Source organism: Bombus vosnesenskii, unplaced genomic scaffold (assembly GCF_011952255.1).
Source record: "Bombus vosnesenskii isolate JDL3184/JDL3185 unplaced genomic scaffold, Bvos_JDL3184-5_v1.1 scf7180000015320, whole genome shotgun sequence".
NCBI lineage: Eukaryota > Metazoa > Arthropoda > Insecta > Hymenoptera > Apidae > Bombus > Bombus vosnesenskii.
In genome coordinates this window covers 55,216-75,748 of record NW_022883936.1, presented here as the reverse complement: position 1 = coordinate 75,748, position 20,533 = coordinate 55,216, and the positions used below count along the sequence as shown (strand labels likewise).

The window sequence follows — 20,533 nt, the reverse complement described above, 5'->3', positions numbered from 1 at the left end:
GGCGCTTTCAGAGAAATGTACTTTTTAGAGAAATTAGACTACATCAATAGTTTTTTGCAAAAGTCATACATAATTTCAAATTTTGTACTGTCATTGAATTTTTTGCTCCTTAAAAGCAAATTATGGACACGAAAAAATATTACTTGGATTTGTTTAAAAAATTGCTTAAGAAAATAGAGATAAGGCTCCCTATTTTTGAAAGCCTGTCGACGAGTCGCAACTTCTATGAACTTGCATAGGAACTGGGCATAGCAACCCCTGACATTTATTTAGTGATTGTGTGTCAGTTGCCGTCTTGCGATTCATATGTTTTATGCTGAGCTCATATGCTGTATGATGCTGACTGTTAGTCAATCTCTCGACGCGTGGCAAGAACTGTGATAGTTACGTTTCGGTAAATTTAAGACGACGAATATTTTTCAAAGTTATATTGTGACGTAAACCGTGACATATACATTTTTAAAACGTTTGATTTTCGGTAAGCATTTTTTTTTCAATTATTTCCCCTCTTTTAAGTTAAACTCAACTCTAACTGAAACCGCATCGCAGAAAAAACGTATGGCAGTCATACAAATGAAATTCAATACATGTAACTAGTTGAGAATTTGAATTCGTTATTATTAAATTAATTTCGCCCCAAATGTTAAAATTTCGATAAAGTTCTTTCTTTTATTCATTTATTTAAATTTTACAATTTTTCCAGTAGAACATTTGGTAAAATATTATAGCGGTGTACTAATATAACATGTGGGTGGCTACCCCCAGCGGGGTACCATCATCGTGTTTGTTAGGTTATGTCCTTTGTGAGATCTGTTGGGTGTTTCCTTTTTAGTCTTCTTTTTATGTTTGTTGCGCCGACCGTTTCCGCTGCCAGCCGGTTCGGGTGCGTTGCTATTCTTTCTCTATACCATCTTGCACATCTGCTAATCTCCTCCTTGACCATTGGCATTCCCAGGTCTTTCCGAATGTCGAATCGTTTCTAATGTACCATGGCGCGTTTACTATCATTCTAAGAATTTTAGCTTGCATTGCCCCTATTTTGGTTATATGGCTCATTGCTGCTGTTCCCCACAGTGGTATTCCGTATGTCCAGATTGGTTTTATGATAATTTTATATATTTTTAGTTTCCTTTCTATACTTAGTTTGGATTTTCGGCGTGTTAGCCAATACATTTGTCTCCTTGCTATCTGTATTTTGTCTATTATTGCTTTAATATGCTGTTTCCATGTGAATCGTGTATCTAAGTGGAGTCCTAGGTATTTGACTTGCCTTGTTTGTATTATGTGTGTGCCGTTTAGTATAATGTTTGGTGGTATCTGTTTCCGCAGTGTTAATGTGATGTGTTTGCATTTATCCGGGTTTGCTTTAATTTGTTTAGCTTAAAGCCAATTTTCTATTTTTGTGATATGTCCTTGTAGTAATGTAACTGTTGTTGCAGGGTTAGTGTGCCTGACTAGTACAGCTGTGTCATCCGCGAATGTCAGTATTTTGCTATTGTTAGTTTTTGGTATGTTGGCCGTGTATAATGTGTATAAAATTGGTCCTAGGACGCTTCCTTGCGGAACGCTTCCTGCCTTGATTTCTTTAGCTTCCGAGTATGTGTCTTTGATTTTTACTATGAAAGTTCTGCTGCTTAAGTATGATTTGATTAATTGGTATATCTGCCCCGGGAACTGCTCCCTGATTGATTGAAGTAGACTAGTGTGGTTTATTTTATCGAATGCTTTTTTGATGTCCATAAAGAGTGCTGTGCGATATTGTTTTGTTTCCAGCGCCTGTAAGATTTCATTGACGAGTCTGTGCGTTTGTTCTATTGTGAGGTGTTTGTTTCTGAATCCGAATTCGTGATCCGGTATTAGATGGTTCTTCTCTATTATTGGTTTTATCCGGTCGTAGATTATTTTCTCTAGTATCTTGGAGAACACCGGAAGTAGTGAGATTGGTCGGTAGGACTTGGTTTCGTGTGGGTCCTTGCTTGGTTTGGGTATCATTATGATTTGTGTCAGTTTCCAAGCTTTTGGAAAGTATTGTATTCTTAGTATTGCGTTTACTATTATTCTGATTTGTCTTATCGCTTTTGGCGGAAGGTTTTTCAAGATTTTGCCGTTAATTAGGTCGATTCCTAGTACTTTGTTATTTTTTGTTTTCTCAATTATGTTTCTGATTTCTTGTGCTGTTGCTTTGGGTATGGCGTAGTGATTGTCAGTTGGTGTACTAGTAGTTAGCGCATCCTCGTCCGTATGACTATTGTGGTTGCTGTTGTTGATGTTATGTGGGGTGAATGTGTTGCATAGGTGGTTGGAAAATTCTTCAGCTTGCTCTTCGTTGCTTCTTGCCCATGTGTTGTCTGCTCTTCTGATTGCTGGTACCATTTTTATTGTCTTCTTTATTTTTTTTGTGGCTTTCCATAGAGAGTAGTTGTAGTTCTCGTGAGCAGATAGTGACTCGATGAACTTTGTGAACTCGCTGTTGTTGTGCTCTTTTATTTTGTTTTTTATTTCTTTTGCGAGTTTGTTTAGGTGTTTTTTGTTTTCTTTTGTTCTGTGTTTTTGCCATTTTGCTTTCGCTTTTCTTTTTTCTCTAATTTTTTCGAGGATGGAATTATTCTAATGGAATTATTTTTGTTTGTCTGTTGGTTGATTCTGGTATAGTGGTTGCCCTTGCTGATTCTTGAATAGTTTCTGTAAATGTTGTTAGTGCTTGATCGATGTCTTCAGGTGTTTTCAATGGGATGTTGCAGTTGATTTTGCTCTCATTATTTCTTTAAATGTTTGCCATTTGGTGGTTTTATTGCATAGCGTCTCTGAATTGCTGTAAAGTATTGGTTTTTTTCTGTATGTAATTATTATGGGTGTATGGTCGGAGATAAGCTCGAGGCTGGGTGCTATGTTTAGTTTATTTGCGTTTAGTCCCTTTGTAACTGCAAAGTCTAGCAGGTCAGGTATTTTGCTCAGGTCTGTCGGTCAGTATGTCGGTCTTCCTGTGGATGACATATTGAGGTTATTGTTTCTAATGTAGTTTTGTAAAGTTCTACCTCGTGGTGTAGTGATTCTTGATCCCCATAGTGTGTGCTTTGAGTTATAGTGTCCAGCTGCAATATACTTGTCACCTATGTGTCGAAAGTACTCTTCCCACATTTGCATTGTGATTTTGTGTCGCGGCGGTACTTATACTGCTGACAACTGCAGTTGGTTGCTGTTAGTCTGTACGGTAACGGTGGTTGCTTGTATATGTTCCTTACTAACTTGGCTGTGTAAGTGATGTTTAATGTCGTTTTTTATTACTACTGCAGTCCCTCCGTGTGCTTTTCCTGAGGTATGCTTGGTATCATATGTGGTGTAGTACGGTATTTTTATGTAACTTTTTATAGTGAAGTGTGTTTCTGAAACGAGTAGTATATCGATATTATTATTATACAGGAATGTTTTAGTTTCTAGGGCCCTTTGTTGTAGGCCGTTGGAGTTCCAGGCTGCTATTTTAAGCATGTCCATTATTATTTCTTATTTTTTGCTCAGCATGTTTGTAAGTAGTTGTAGCATAACTGTAATTTGTTCCGTTTGCTGTCTGAGGACTGCGTTTTGTTCGCTTATCATTTTTGTAAGTACTTCGGTGTTTTTGATTGATTGTTTTAGTAGTTCTTTGATTTCTGTAGCGTCTTCGGTGTTGTTGCTTTGTCTCTGATTGTTTATGGGCGTTGCTTGTCTAATGTTTTGGGTTGCTTGTGCGTAGCTTCGGTTTCCTTGGGGATCTGTGTTTCTGCTTATAGCTTTTATTTCCTTTTGTGCTTTCAATGTTACTTTGTTAGCCGTTGTACTTTGTTGTTGTTGGTAGTTATCGACTGATCTATTGCGAAGTGCTGGAAACAGTTTACGTTGAAGTTGTTTCCTGATTACACATCCTTTATAGCTGGCTGGGTGGTTTCCGTTACAATTATAACATCTAACTTGTTTTATTTTTCTTGCGTATGGGCAGTGTATTGTTAAGTGGTTTTTTGCACATTTAACACATGCCGGGCTTCTGTTACAATAATTTTTTGTGTGCCCGTATTGTTGGCACCGCATGCATTGTGATATATCTTTTTTGTAGCGTGGTGGTTCCACTGTTACTATTGTGTTTAAAATTTTTTTGATTTCATAAATTTCCTTGTTATTGATTCTGGGTTCCAGTTCTATTAAGAATAGTGGTAATGGTTGCTTCGTATCGTACTTTATCATATTGTTTATTGTTCTTGTTTGATGGCCAATTTTTGCTAGTTCGTCACTTAATTTTTCTGTGTTAATTTTTGGATGTAATCCTCTTATAACTATTTTGTAGCTTCTTTCCGTTTTCAGCTGGTACATGTGGTATATGGCATTTCCCCCCCTTAATTCTTTTATGACTTTCCTATAATTTTCTGGAGTGTTTGTTTGGATTTTTACCTATTCTAATTTTGTTTGTTTTATTGTGTAATTATCCTTTCCAACTATATTGTTTAGTTGATCAATAAGCGGGTCTATTATTTACGCCTCAACAAATATTGGTGATGGTTTTGTAATGTGTGTTGGTTAAGTTGTGGTATTGCCTGTTGCGTCATCGTCTAATTCTTCCGTTAGCGAGCTGAAGGAGTTTCTTAATGGTAATTCTTGCAGCCATCGCTGCCTTTCTATATCTAGATTACCTGTTATTTTTCGTTTTTTATTGTAGCTGGCCACCTTCCAGTTTTTATCCTGTTGAGTTCTTTCTTTATTGGTTTCCATATCAACTTCAATTGTAACTGAGCAGTCCTGTTCTTGATTTATTTGTTGACTTGTTTTTGATGTGTTTGTTGTTTTATTTATGTAGTATTGTTCGTCTTTGTTAATCATTTTTATCGGCGAGATTTGTTTTTTCATGGTAGGTTTGCTTGTAGTCTTCTTAATACAAGACACGGGTTTCCACCATTTATCTATGCGCGTAGCCGTTCGTAACTTTCTCTTCCCTACTTGCCGCACTTTTCTGAAGCACTATTTTTCACGTCCGCTTAGCTTGGCTGCGAGGGCAGAACTGATTTCGATAAAGTGAGCAAGAACAGAGAAATGTTTCAACTATATACAAACTAATGAAATATGTAGTTTATTCTATCTTGCAGTAAATGTTTTTTGGTACGCGATTTTATTCATTTTTGTAACAGACAAAAGTTTATACACAGAAGTATGTTTTTTTAAGAACCGCTATGGCTAGCAGGGATAGAGATCATGGACTGAAATACTTAAGTGGAGCTGAAAAACTAAAACGGAAGAAACAGCGAGACGGTTATATTAAACAGCAAACAAACATTTTGAAGTATGTAATTGAAACTACTAGTCATTTAAGACAGCCAAACGAAGGTGAAGAACATACGATAATGAATCAGATTCCCCTGGAAGAGGAAAACCAAGAGTTAAATACACCTATGAAGGAAAATGAAGAAGACACCAATGAAACTGAATTGGACGAAAATAGAAACAATAAAAAAACGAGCGATTGTGAAACTTATCAAGAAAAAGATATTGAAAATATGGAAATTGAAGCGCAAAAAGAAGATACAGAAATTTCGACATTGAAGATCCTAGCACGTGGCCAATTGACAGAACACAACAAACAGTCAATTTAATAGTTCAACATGGTCCTGTACAAGTTACTCAATTTAACTTCTCTAAGAACGAAAATAACAGGAGTTTTTCTGCAACATATTATATTTTACGAAAATACTGACAAATAGACAAAGGACAACACGAAGATGGCTAATTTATTTTAAATCTGAAGACAAGGTTTACTGTTTCGCTTGTAAATTATTTTCCATTACTGATATTTCATTGGGGGCAGACGGATTTTGCGATTGATCCCATTTAACACAGCGAATCAAAATGCACGAACGATCTGCGGTACATTTAAGAGCTATAAACAAGTGGCTTCAAACTGAACAAAATTTTCGCACTGGCAATCTACTTGATAAAGAGTGCAAACAATTTTTAAGGCTGGAAACGGCACGATACGAACAAGTTTTCCAAAGAATAACTGCTGTTATTTTATATTTGGCGCAACATAATTTAGCTTTCCGAGGAAGTTTCGATACTTTGTACACACCGCACAATGGTAATTTTTTGAGTTTAATACAATTAATTACAAAATTTGATTCTGTTCTAAATGATCATTTAAACAGAACAGCCATAAAAGGGCATCATTATTTATCGCATTCAATTCAAAACGAATTAATAAGTACAATGGCAAATAAAGTAAAAAAAGTAATTATCGATGCAATAAGGAGAGCAAAATATTATTCCATTTTATTGTATTGTACACCAGGTGTGAGCCATTAAGAGCAATTATTGTTGTTCTTCGTTATGTCAACATAACATACGAGGAGGTTGAAATCAAGGAACATTTTATCAAACTTGAGATATTGAGTTGGCAACGAAGTGATTGCGGATTTTGTCATTAGGTGATATTGACAAAATGCGCAATCACTTAGTTGCCAATCCAATAGTTCACGATAGAATAGGAAGAGGACTATCTGAAACTATCATGCTCATTCTGGATCAGTTGGGAATAAAAATATCCGACTGTCGCGGACAAGGATGGCGTCAATATGAGGGGAATATCAAGGAGTACAAATATTGACACGTATATTACGTGTAAATCCTAAAGCGTTTTACGTACCATGCGGTAGTCACAACTTGAATTTGTTATTGGGAGATATAGCAAATTTATCAACCCAAGCACTACATTTTTTTGGTGTTTTACAAAAAATTTACACGATATTTGCAGCATCGACATCGCGTTGGGATGTTTTAAAAAAATACATTGAAAAAATTACACCTAAATCGTTATCAGAAACTAGATGGAAATGCCGTTTTGATAGTGTAAAGGCTATTTGATTTTATGTTCGCCAATTTCGAAACGCTTTGATTGAAATTGACAACCACGAGTCTGACAATAAATTGAAAATTGAGATTTGTTCTATAGTGCGCAAGATAAATGAATTTGAATTTATTGCCAGTCTTATCATTTGGTACGAAATATTATCAAAAACTAACATCGTCAGCAAAGTATTGCAAAATCAAAAGATGCGAATCGATTTAGCCACGAAGCATCTGAAAGATCTTAACGTATTCTTTGCGTAATATAGAAATGAAGGATTTAGCAAAGCTATGATCGCAGCAAATGAAGTTGCAAAGGAAACGGACATAACACCACATTTCAAATCATGATACAGGGGCAAGAAATAGAAATTATTCGATTATGAAGGACAGGATGAATCATCGGTGATCAACGATAAAGAATAATTCCATGTCCATTACTTTTTCAAAATAATAGATAGTGCGTTAGTATCCTTTACAAGTAGATTCGAATTATATGCAAATCACCAAAATATTTTTGATTTTCTATACATGAATGAGATTGGAAATTTAGATGATGAATATTTATTAAGGTATTGTCAAGATCTTCACTTACGTTTGGAAGGAGATTTCAAGGGAACTGAAATGTTTGAAGAAATTAAGATGTTACAGCCAATAACGAAAACCAATTATTCGGCTTTAGATTCGATGAATTACATTGTAAAGAACAATCTCTCGGAAGCATATCCAAATTTATTAATCGCATTACAAATTATGTTAATGACGCCAGTAACCATGGCTTCAGCGAAACGTAGTTTCTCGCGATTGAAACTAATAAAAAATTATCTGCTATCATCGATAAACCAAGAGAGATTTTCATCTCTGGCTATTCTGTCAGTAGAAAGTGAAGTAGCAAATTCAATCGATATTGATGTTATCAAAGATTTGACTTGGAAAAACGGCAAGAAAAATTATTTATTATTATTATTGGATTGTATTATTATTTAATATTCATCTTATAAAAAATTGATTGATATAAAATATGTTATATTTAGTGAAGTGATGATTTTGGAATATACCGTTATTTGTAAAACTTATTTACTTTATTACGAAACTTGTTATTGTAATAACTAACAAACTATGTATAATGCAAGGATATTTATTAATGTTAACAAAAAGGTTTGAAACTAATAAAGCTTTACTAATAATTTTAATCGAATGGTGCAAGGGAGCCTTGGATTTCATAATACGTGTGACCTGTTTCGATGGACTACGTTCTTCGTAAGGGACTACACACTTCGTAAGGTCGTTAGAGAGCAAGTTATACATATAGGTACGTTGTCGCAAGAATTCTACGGAAAATTAATCTAGCTTGTCTGAAGAGACAGTTTTATCGACATATTAACGGTTCGACCTTTGATCTCCGATTACGAGGATCGGCAGTTACTGACTGGAGTCTTAAAAATCTTTCGTAACATATGCTGTTATTTACAAACATCTTTCAGAATGTTCATAAATAAATTTGGTGTTCAAAATAAACAGATTCCTAGAAAATGTGAAACATTCGGATGAGGTTGTAACAGAATCAGAGATTATAAACGTATATAAAGTGTGGCATCAATGGAATAGTTCGCAGAAAGACGTACAGTAACACGCGAGAAACATGTCTCTTAAAATCTTCACTTTTCTGTTCCTCTTACTCATCGTCGAGTCGTTTGGTGCTGCTGTTTATGGTAAGTTTTCTCTGCGATGTTTACAGTTTTCTAATTGCCATTTATTTTAATAATACAGTAGCGGACAAAAGTTTAAGACGAAATGGAGGAAATAAATAATTGATTTACTTTTCATAAAAAATATAAATACAGTGTTCTACCTTGGGCATTAACTAATTAGACATTTGTTTGTACACTCATAAAAATAATTTCATTTTGATATTTTGCTCAGTAGCTAAGTTATAACAAAGGAACGAAATCTGCATAATATTCCGTCGGTCAAAAGCTTAAGACTACACAAAAAATATTAACTTTTGGTAAGAAAATATACACAATTTTTATTTAAATTTAATATTTTGTCCGATATCCGTTATTTCTTATCACTTCGGTACATTTTCTTGGCGTAGAATCTATTAATTTTTTACATTGATCTACCGTAATATTACTGCAAACTGTTTCAATTGTAAAGTTCATTTAAATTTTTCGGTTTATAAGCTTGTACTGTCTTTTTTATAATGCTCCACAAATTCTCGATTAATTTAATGTCTGGTGATTGCGACGGCCACGGCAACACGATAATATTTTCTTCTTCGAAGCACTGTTTCATAACCCGAGCCGTGTGCTTCGGATCATTATCATTTTGAAAAATAAAATCATCACTCATATTGTTGCGTGCGAAAGACAACATTGTGTTCTTGAGTATGTCCAGGTATTGAAAACGGTCCATAATTCCATTGATACGACATATCGGCAGATTTTGCCAATCTTCACTTGCCCAATGTTTATGAGCTCTAGCAAATGCAAGTCGTCTTTTTCGATTCCTAGAACTCAGCAGTGATTTCTTTTGGGGTTTCCGCCCACTTAAGTTAAAGTCTTCTAATCTTCTCCTAATTTCTTTAGTTCTAGCACTAATTTGTGTATCATTTTTATAGTTTATCTCCGCAGCAATATTATTTGCACTACGAAAACGATCTATTTTCGGCGTTGTTTTCCGTTTTTCGATTGATCGCGATACATGCCTGCCTTTAAAAATTTATACCAAGCATGCTTACAAGCCGTTTCTGACCTGTTCACTATATTTGCTATTTCGCAGCCTTACGATTTGTTCTCTTTCGTTTTCAAGTAAGTTCTTTGATTTACCCATAGCCTGTTCCTATCTAAATGGATTTTAAGCAATAAAAGAATACACTAAATAATGATTTTGACATTCCAGAATCAAAATGTTCAAAAACTGTACTCATATTCACGTTTTACACAGATCGTCTTAACCTAATGTCCACTGCTTACAAGTGCTAAGCGGTAACGAACTGTTGTAACTCCAACATTGTTTGTATTTAACAACTGACGGTCTGAGGTTACGAAGGTCAAACATACAGCTATGTTATTCCAAAGAGACAAACCGAATAGAAGAACAATATGCGTATAAGATGTTTATAATTCGATTTACAAATCATCTTCTTAAACTTTTGTCCGCTACTGTATATTATAATTTCTACTAATTACATTGACAAACTTTTTTCAGAAGCAAAACGAAATTGTATACCGGGTAAAAGTTACTTTGATGGATGCAATACTTGTTTTTGTCAAGGAAGTGGAGATATAATCTGTACCTTGAAATACTGTGAAATAATCGATCCCAAAACTGGTACTACGAAAATGGCAGAATACATACCCCCTCCGGACGATTTTTGGAGTAACTAACGATATTAATCATTTATAAGTACATTAACACTTGGTCAGTCGTTCAAGCTGTCGTGGACAGCACAAATTAGAATATCATATGCTTTTCAACGAACTATTGTATATCTGATCAGTAACAAACAAGATATTTAAAAAGAATAAATTATTATCTCAAAAACTGAATTTATTATCTAACACTATTTTTCTTTGCCATTATCTCTTACATAAATATCATAGAATGCACTAACCTAAACAATACTTTTTCTCTTTCTTTTGTTTGCCATTGCCTAATTATATAATGAAACAAAACTACATTACTAGGATATTAAAAGAAATAAGGATATATATGTACATGTCGGAGATGAAAGAACACCGGAGCCTTTGGAATTTTGGATAATCCCGCAACATTGTAACCTAGAGTCTACTATAGCTGTAATTGAACAATTGTAGTTATTCAACCCAATTGTAATTGTTCGAGAGTTGTGATAATGAGCTTGGGCTCGAGGCGACAGTCAGTCGCCGAACATAGCCGCGGTCACGGGATGAACGCTTTGTCTAACAAAGGTATGGAGTAATTCTATAGCTCTCCTTAAAAGAAATATTCGTGGCGACACGCGACAGTAAACATTCCAACGGTTTCTATCCCGTGGCTCGCCACACGCAGACCATATTCTTCGAGTAAGATGATTGCCAGATGTCGATGCGTCTCCGCAGTACATGTTCGGCTAGCCCGAGGGCCCATTATAAATCTTAAGGTTTAGTTAACTAAAGTCCTTCAAACAGACAAACAGTCTTTGTCCCAACTACGGGAAGATAGGGGAGACATATTTTTCAACGAGCGGCATCTCCCACTAGCAACTTTCCCTCGAGGGCGGTTAGCATCTTTTTCTAACCACCGATATGGAGATTGACCAATTAGCAGCAACGCCAATTTCCCTTACTTTCTGAACGAAGGCTTTTCTCGACGAATCCGATGATCTCGTATCCTTAGACACACCCCATTATAGTTTTCCTCTGTGGCATCATCGGGACGGGAAAGGCATTCTTTCTCGCGATCTCATTGATGAAAGGAGTAATTCTTTACGACCAGTGAATATTACGCGTCCGACTTAGATTTTGTGAGTACGTTCATCTATCATCCCGTCGACCGCGGATTCGTTATTGAACCTAGGATCATTGTCATTAGTATCTCGAGCACCTAACTACCGCGGTTACTTGTCCGGTTCTATAATAATCGTATTTGCACTAGTCAATGTCTTTTCCATTGCATAACGACAACGTGTAACCCAAACGAAGATTCGTTTCACGCCCCTAACCCTAATTCTAATGTAAACCCGACATACATATACAGTATATGTCACGAAAGTATTCGGACAACTTCTAAAACAGAATAACTTTTTAAAAGTTGCACCAAACGGCTTGATTTTTTGTTGGGAAGTTTACTACTAGTAAACGTTATTTTAGTAACGTTAGTAGTAAACAATTTTTTTATTGGAGCTTGTAATAAAAATATAAGAGACACGTTTTGTAGATTTATATCGATTATATATTCACAAGTCGAAAATTTCATCAAAATGAATTAACATTATCATGACTTGTAAGTTATAATTGTAACGGTAAAAAATGACAATCCTTGATTTTCGCAGCTTATAACTGTAATAATAAATCTAAAAATCTTTACATCTTCCAATGTTTGTCGCTTGTTTCTACATAAACCGATTTAGATCAAATTTTCAGCGCAATAATTTCTAAATCATACACAAGATATGTAATGGTTGAGATTTTACGATATGTATGATTCATAAATAATTGCATCATCACCGAAATAAATCACAGGCAACACTGGAAAATACTTCGAGCGATCAGTTTCGTCTTTAACAGAAATAACTTCCGTCATTTGCCAATCAATCCGAAGGGGCTCAGGCACTGCAGTACCAGGAGTAAATTAAATTCTACTTTTTAAACTACTTTGTCCAAATATAAATTCTGTGAGGTGTCTTGTTGCTTTTCAATTGCTCTCCTGGTCTTTATTTCTATATTCGACGTATTCATAGCAGAGCGATCCAAAATCAGGTAATAGCTGTCAATTTATAGAAAGTTGTTGTCAACGAATTTTGGAGTACGATATAGAAATATTTAATACATTAAAAATGAAAATTAGCGGATGAAATAGAAAGAGAGCCTCAATGTTTGTAAGAAGGTAAGTGATTTCATAGTGATTCGACAATAACTGGCAGTTGTATGCAATTTTAAATAAAAAAAAATTTATTGTAATTAGATTTCCGGCAAGCACACTCTAAGATATCAGTTCTAAAGAAAAAGAAAAATTTAGTTACACGTGGAAAGAGAATGCGCAGGAACAAGAAATAATGGAGGTTCGCTTTCTTAGCGATCATCTTCTCCTTATTGTAACGCAAATTTAATCCTTTAGCAACAACTAAACCGCTCTGTGCTCTCGCTTAATTATACTTCCAGCAACAGTTCATAGATGGTGATAATATTTGGTAATTTTTGATTGCGGTAGTAGTAAGCATATGTGTTACGATGTTATGATTATGTTGTGCTATTTTGTTGTGTTATTATGTTGTGTAAAGACGCTTTGGCAAAGTTTCTATTACTCGACAACAGCACTAGGAGGCCAGGAGCTGCACAGAAAAAGAGAATAAACAGTGGCGAAGAAGTGGAGAAAGGTTGTGTGTCTTAGTCGCTCACTTTTAGTATCGCTTTGTGTCGTGCAGTTTTCTTAATAATTTCAGTATGAATAATGTTAATTTATCGATTTGTGAAATTAAACATTTGGGTAGTGGTAAGGAACGTTCATTGACAAATAACGAGACAAGAAGCAGAAAGCCATGAAGAATTCAGGTATCGAGTATATAAACGAGTATGGCAAATGGAAACTTGTGTCGAAGAAGCAAGTCTCCATCAATGTTCGGGACTGTCATCAAAAAATTGGAAAGTTGGCTGTAACACAATTTCGATAAACATCATTCATGGATTGTGCAGAAAATTTTATAGATTAAAACCAGCAAACACTTTTCCTGATACAGTTCATAAACATACATGAACCAAAGAGTAGGGGACCTAAGAAATCTGAGGAGACACCAAGAAAGCTTGCCGGTTACAACATTAATGATAAACCAGTGCCTTAAGACTTCTAATATTACTATAAAACATATTCGTGTCTTGCATAAGAAAATGAAAGGTGGGGAAGTAGCTTAGACGGATAGAAATTCATAAAGTTAGTTTCTACATATACCTGATCAGGTGTAGATACTATTATACATCACCTGCTACCTTAATCGCTACAGTGAGCAATGAATTTTTTTTACGTTTTTCTGTAAATTTTATTAAATACAGTAACGACCTTCTTCTAGATATCTATTCCTATATTATACAGTCTTGGAACACTTGGAGACAAACTTTAGCAGCATGTAGTACTCATCAAAACAAGGAAAAGAATTTTAATAAACGTGGACTCAAGAACCATTAGTTTCGGAGTTATGAAATGTTTAGTCTATAAAAGTATGTAGTGTGTATAGTAAACCAGCTGCTAAGTTAAATGAGTTAATACAACGAATCGAAGATTGTTGCCGAAGAGTAAGAAAAATGTTTCGACGGGAAAGACCTTTCAACGAGTATGTGCTTCTATGAAAAAATGTGACAAAGGATGTGTTGAAACGAACATATGCTGTAAAAGTAATGTCTTATTGATAAAAAGATCTCATAACTCCGAAACTAATCGTTTGTGAACACATATTTACTAAGATCCTTTCGCTTGTTCTATATGTTTCTAACGTTTGTCCCTAACGTTTTTGTACGCACTGTATGCATCAATAAACCTCTATAAATACTTCTTGTTATTCTGTACGTAGATACATATTTACGAAGCTCTTAATATGTCAAACGATTTCGGCCACTTGTGTTACCTATCTTATACTAACAATAAACCTGTTAAACACTATATGCGTTGTACCTTATATCATCTGGATATCTATCACTAATAGTAGATGCAAGAATGACTACTTACTCAAATCGCTCGTCAATTACGTGAGAACGGAATCGCTACTAGTAGTCGCTTCACCGTAACAAAACGCCTACATGAACAAGATCTTTTTAATCAATTAGTTATAAACAGTCGTACCACATTGCACGCGCTGTTTACGACAGATACTTGCCTGTGCACATACTCCGCATTTGATATCTAATCTATTGCTGAAACATTTTTGGATCAATGTGATTGAAATTTCTTTTATTATTACTTTAGCTGTATTTCTGTATACTCTATCTTTTATAACGCTTCATATTAAATTAAGGGTGTTGTGGCTTTCGGATAAAAAAGATATCTCGGTTCCTATTTGGCCTTATGCAACATTTCCTTTTTCTTTTCTAATTCGTAGAAAAATACTAATTTTACAATGACCTACATGGTAATACACACATGACCTACATGGTAAGTGATCACAATTTTAGATGTTATTTCATTTATTTATGCGAAAAGATGATATATAGACTTTGCTAACATTTCTGAATAGTTTGAAATTATAAGTCGATTAGTTTCAACTTGTAATCATAACACAACTTTTAAAAAATAGAAGAAGACCCCGCTAGTAGTTGAGCGACAAAAATTATAGAAATTAATGTAGGAATGTAGTATAGTATAGTATCGTGAACGGATTGCTTGGGAGATATCAGGTGTGTGTTGTCAACGTTATCATGGAGTGTTGTCAGCGTTGTCATGGAGTGTTGACAGCGTATTTTAAAAAGAACCGTTATAACGAAGTCAGTTAGTGACGAATAATGATTGCGTAAACATAGATTGACGGAGCACTATACCATTTTCTCATATAAATTTTTAAGAAGACGCCTTTTTAATTCCTAAATAGCTTTTTATAAAAACTAATAAGCAGGATGGAATTTGGCATATTTTTTAAGAATGACAAAAGTTACATTATCGCAATTATATTGAGATGTAAGTGTTGTTTTCCGTGATAATTGTAGCTACTGACTGTAGATGTCGCTGATGGAGTACTACTATATTTTCTTCTCATTTAAGAATTGTCAGTTCGCTGTGGAGTGTCGAAGCGTGCAGACGTGTCTCTAGTGCCCAGCGTAGTCCGAAAACAACACGTGTCGCCCAACCGTCGAAAGAGAACACAGCTAAGTGTCCCTTACCCTTTAGGGAGAAGAAAATCCCACGCACCTAACCCCAACTCGAATACTAGCCTCACAGCCTCACGACTAGTTGTTCATTCCGAATTAACTAGCTCGATGATGGCCCAGCAACCGCGACCAGGCTCTCCGGAGCAGACTCGCAGCTACCCCGCGCTACCCCCACCCCGTGGCAGAAGTGTAGCAGAACTCTCCGCACTAACGACGCTAACACTACAAAGAAAAGAAAAATAGAAACAGCAACGCAAATAAACACACACAACAGGTTCGCCGTACTGCAATCCACTAACGACGCCATGGAAATCGCAGACCCGCTGCCAAACCAGCAATCACAGAGAATCCCCCCTCCCCCACCAATATTTGTGGACGACGTCATCGACATACAGACAATGATCAAGTCCTTAGAGAGAGATATCTCCAAGGAGGACTATAACCTAAAGATAAATAACAATAAAGTAAAAATACTGCCCAGGAACCCAGAAGCTTACAGAAAACTCACCAAGATACTTAGGATCCTGAACGTCAACTTCCACACCTACCAACTCAAACAGGAAAGGCCTTTCCGGGTGGTCCTACGAAATATCCACCACTCAGCAGATATAGACGAACTCAAACACGAACTCTCAAAAATCGGCCACGAAGTCATCAACGTAAGTAACATAAAGCATAGAGTCTCGAAAGACCCGTTATCCTTATTCTTCTTAGACATAAAACAAAAGCCGAACAATAAGGAAATCTACAATATCAGTCGCCTAATGAACGCGATAGTAAAATTCGAACCACCGCTCGTGAAAAAGGAAATAGTGCAATGCAAAAGGTGCCAAAGGTACGGTCATACGCAGAAATACTGCAACCATACTTTCCGCTGCGTTAAATGCGCAGGCACTCACTCCACTGACCAGTGCGCCAAATCACCGGAAACCCCAGCGAAATGCATCCACTGTCAAGGGGACCATCCTGCCAACTACAAAGGCTGCTCAGCCTATAAAACTCTAAACACAAACAGGTACCCTAAACTCAGAGCAAAAGAGGTAACCAACCTAACACCCAGCCCGCCGAAATTCACGACTACCCCAATCCCCTCAACCAACCAAACACCCAGTCCTACCAAATTCATTACCACCTCAACCTCCTATGCCCAAGCAGTACAAGGCATCCAAAATAACCCGAACAGCCAAAGGAACCCTCCCCAAAACAGTGTCCCCAACCCACCTAACACAGACAACTCCTCAAGGCTTGAAAAGCTAATAGAGAAACAATCGGAGCAAATAAATCACTTGCTATCGCTACTAACACTCATCGTGGAAAAATTAGCACGCCCCGACTCAAAATAAAACCAAGGCGCATAGCACTCTGGAACGGCAACGGTCTAGCGCAACACAAACTTGAACTAGAACTCTTCTTAAAATACCAGCAAATCGACGTAATGCTCGTATCGGAAACTCACTTCACCGACAAGAACTACCTGAAAATAAATGGTTAGAAATCTTACCATACCCAACACCCCAGCGGAAAGGCCCACGGTGGCACCGGAATAATAATCAAAGCAAGTATTAACTACGAACTTCCAGAAAGACTACCTCCAAGCAACAAACGTAGCAATAGAAGACTGTCATGGCACAATCACCACCTCAGCAGTATACTGCCCTCCCAGACACTTCATCGCCAAAGAAGACTTTGATAACTTCCTGGACTCCCTGGGCAAGAGATTCATAGCTGGAGGAGACTATAACGCCAAGCACATCCAATGGGGCAGCAGACTGGTTACAGCAAGAGGCAAAAACCTCTTAAACAGCATAATAAACAACAACCTCAACTACCTCACCACATACGAACCCACATACTGGCTCACTGACACCAACAAAATACCCGACCTTCTCGACTTCTTCATAACTAAAAATATCCCATCAAGACACGTCCAGATCAACTCCTCGGCTGATCTCTCCTCTGATCATTCTCCCGTGATAGCAACAGTCAGTTCAACAATCATCGAGAATACACCTAATGGCTCCATTCACAACCAACACACCAACTGGCAGCTCTTCAGAGAAGTCTTTACACACTCAACCTCAGCCTTCACCCCACTAAAAACAAAGGAAGATATCGAAGCAGCCACGGAATACTTAAACACGAGCATAATAAACGCAATCCGCCTCTCCACACCGACAAAGCCATCTAACAGCAAACAAGAATATCCCCAATACATACTAAAAAATATAGCAGAAAAACGTAGACTAAGAAGAGTATGGCAGACCCATAGAACACCGGATGACAAACGCAAACTAAACAACGCAACTAGAAAGCTATCTAAAACCTTAAAAAATTATAAAAACGACTGTTTCCAAAAATACCTCGCCAGCTTATCCCCCACAGCCGACTCCAACTACTCACTATGGAAGGCCTCCAAGAAACTCACACGCCCCCCACAAATAATCCCACCTATCCGCCGTCCGCAAGGTGGATGGGCGCGAAGCCCTATAGAAAAAGTCGACCCGTTTGCTAAATACTTGTCTAAAGTATTCAAACCCCATTCCCCCAAAGCTGCCGCGGACGTTACTGAATACTTGCACACCCCCTTCCAAATGTCCCCTCCTATCGAACCCTTCACTTCTGCAGAGACTATAGAAACAATCAGTCGCCTAAACCCCATGAAAGCAGCAGGGCACGACCTAATAGGCAATAAAGCAATCAAGGCACTTCCCATAAAAGGGATAGCACTCATCATATCGATTTTTAATGCTATCCTTCGCCTTGAACACTATCCTAAGGCCTGGAAAATCTCATTGATTATCCTCATCCCTGAACCCAGTAAACCGATATACGAAACCAGTTCCTATCGCCCAATCAGTCTTTTACCTACCCTGTCCAAACTATCCGAGAAGATGCTCACGAACCGACTCCTTCCACTCCTAGAGGACTTGAAAACACTCCCAGATCACCAATTCGGCTTCCAAAAACAACATTCAACAGTAGAGCAAATCCACCGCATAACTCATACGATCAGCCAAACACTCGAAAAGAAAAAATATTGCTCAGCGGTTTTCCTAGACATCCAACAGGCATTCGACAAAGTATGGCATGAAGGGCTACTATACAAGCTTAAAAAGATCCTACCTCACCCCTACTACTCCATCCTAAAATCTTACCTAACCAATAGACCAATGGTTAAATGCCTAGACGCCACTTCCGCAACATTCCCAATAGAAGCCTGCATACCCCAAGGTAGTGTCCTCGGACCCCTACTGTACTCCATCTACACTGCCGACCTACCTATATCAAACGATATAACAATAGCGACATTTGCAGACGACACAGCGCTATTAGCTACCCACGCAGACCCGGTAATAGCCTCATCCACTCTCCAGCGAAGTCTCGACTCCATGGAAAAGTGGTTTCACAAATGGGGCTTCAAAGTCAACGAAAAGAAATCCTCACATGTAACCTTCACGCTCCGAAAACAAACCTGCCCCCAGGTCACCATCAACAATGCAACAATTCCTAGCAGGGACACAGTCCGATACCTGGGCATGACCCTGGACAGGAGACTAACGTGGAAGACACACATCTCAGATAAAAGGAAGCAACTAAAGGACAAACTAAAAAAACTCTATTGGCTCACGGGCCGACGCTCCAAACTAAATATACAGAATAAAATTACCCTCTACAAGACCGTAATAAAACCTGTCTGGACCTACGGAATCCAACTATGGGGAACAGCAAGTAACTCCAACATCGAAATACTCCAACGCATTCAATCGAAAACGCCAAGATCCCTAATAGACGCACCTTGGTATGTAACCAATGAAACAATACACCGCGACCTCAAGATACCCACCGTCAAAGAGGAAATAGCAAAATATAGCGACAGATATAGCAAAAGAATCAACAAACACCGAAACCCCCTAATCACTGGACTACTCGATACGACGGACCAGATTCGCAGGCTGAAGAGGCACTACCCGCTAGACCTAAACGTTAGATTCATTTAATTATCCAAATTAAGCATATGCACTTACTTATAATACTTATAAATTATACTTATCTATAATAAGTATTAACTTATTGTAAATAAACAGCCATGTCACTGCGCCACGCCAGAAAAATTACTGAAAATTCTCAACGCGAGAATTGATTGTAATTTCAACAAATAAATAAAAAAAAAACCTTCAGTAGTCTTAAGAGCCGATCATAAATCTTAGAGGAATTTCAAAGGTCCTTCAGACCGAACCAAACATCTGCACTAAGTCACTGTCTAAAGGTTATTGTTTATTACGGAAAAATAGGAGAAGTTCGTCTTTCTCATGTGCGATGTTTCACTCAAATCAGCTTTTCTCGCATCATTAGACCCACCCATCGCAAGTGTCCACCGCTGCATCATCGTTACAGAAAGTCAGTCTTTATACATTTTTTGAACATTCAACATCTAAGCGTGCGTCGCGTACAACACCTTGTTACTCTAGCTATCAATCGAATTAATTGTACATTTCTAGTTAAGAAGTTGTTGGAATAAACATTAATAGTCTTCTTTAATTCAGTGTAAAATCAATTTAACCACCCTATTATCGCAAACGAAATCAGGGGATCGATCATTTCGTGGCGTCGATTATCCAATCGTAACGGGAATTTACGACTCCCGTTGACGTGCTTCCTCGCGATCGCGTCTCCCCGCGAATGGTCGAAACACAGGTCTGTCAGATAAAAATATTAAATTACGAAAAAAATTTGTTGATACGTACAAAGAATGGACGACGAAAGATCTGGAGGTGGAATTTTCCAGGATTCTGAAGTGTATTACTTTAACACGTTGAATGCCACGCTAGTTTTACAGAGATTGCCCGTGGCACTATGATGAGTTTTTTAATATGGATATATATGTTGAAATATTACCTACAAAAGATAATTTACGGTGCATAATCATATTTTTAATGAATTTATCTCACAGAGTTCACTGGTGATCCCCGTGGCGCTGAAGTGCGATTTCGCGCGATGAACTTATTTTTTTCGATTATCAATTATCTCGTGTTGTTGTTATTAAATATAAGTTTGGGGTTGATAATTAATAGATTCACACAGATTGAGATCCACCTTCTATATCTCACCAGCTCGTACAAAACGTCTGAACACACCGGATA

At 37.1% G+C, this 20,533-nt stretch overlaps 1 protein-coding gene and 1 pseudogene across 2 annotated transcripts; both read left to right on the top strand.

Moving 5' to 3' along the window:
• Nucleotides 1–5,192: 5,192 nt before the first annotated feature.
• On the top strand, nt 5,193–5,653 carry LOC117241143 (annotated as a pseudogene).
• A 2,776-nt stretch (nt 5,654–8,429) lies between these two features.
• Nucleotides 8,430–10,412, top strand: LOC117241144 (serine protease inhibitor 3-like). 2 transcript variants are annotated; one of them, XM_033507116.1, is made up of 2 exons: nt 8,430–8,570; nt 10,072–10,412. In XM_033507116.1, the coding sequence occupies exons 1-2, from the start codon at nt 8,501–8,503 to the stop codon at nt 10,248–10,250; spliced, it is 249 nt and encodes an 82-aa protein (XP_033363007.1). In that variant the 5' UTR covers nt 8,430–8,500; the 3' UTR covers nt 10,251–10,412. The 2 variants fall into 2 exon arrangements, with proteins under 2 accessions (XP_033363007.1, XP_033363009.1); XM_033507118.1 differs by having other exon boundaries at nt 8,452–8,570; nt 10,075–10,412.
• The last annotated feature ends 10,121 nt before the right edge of the window (nt 10,413–20,533 follow it).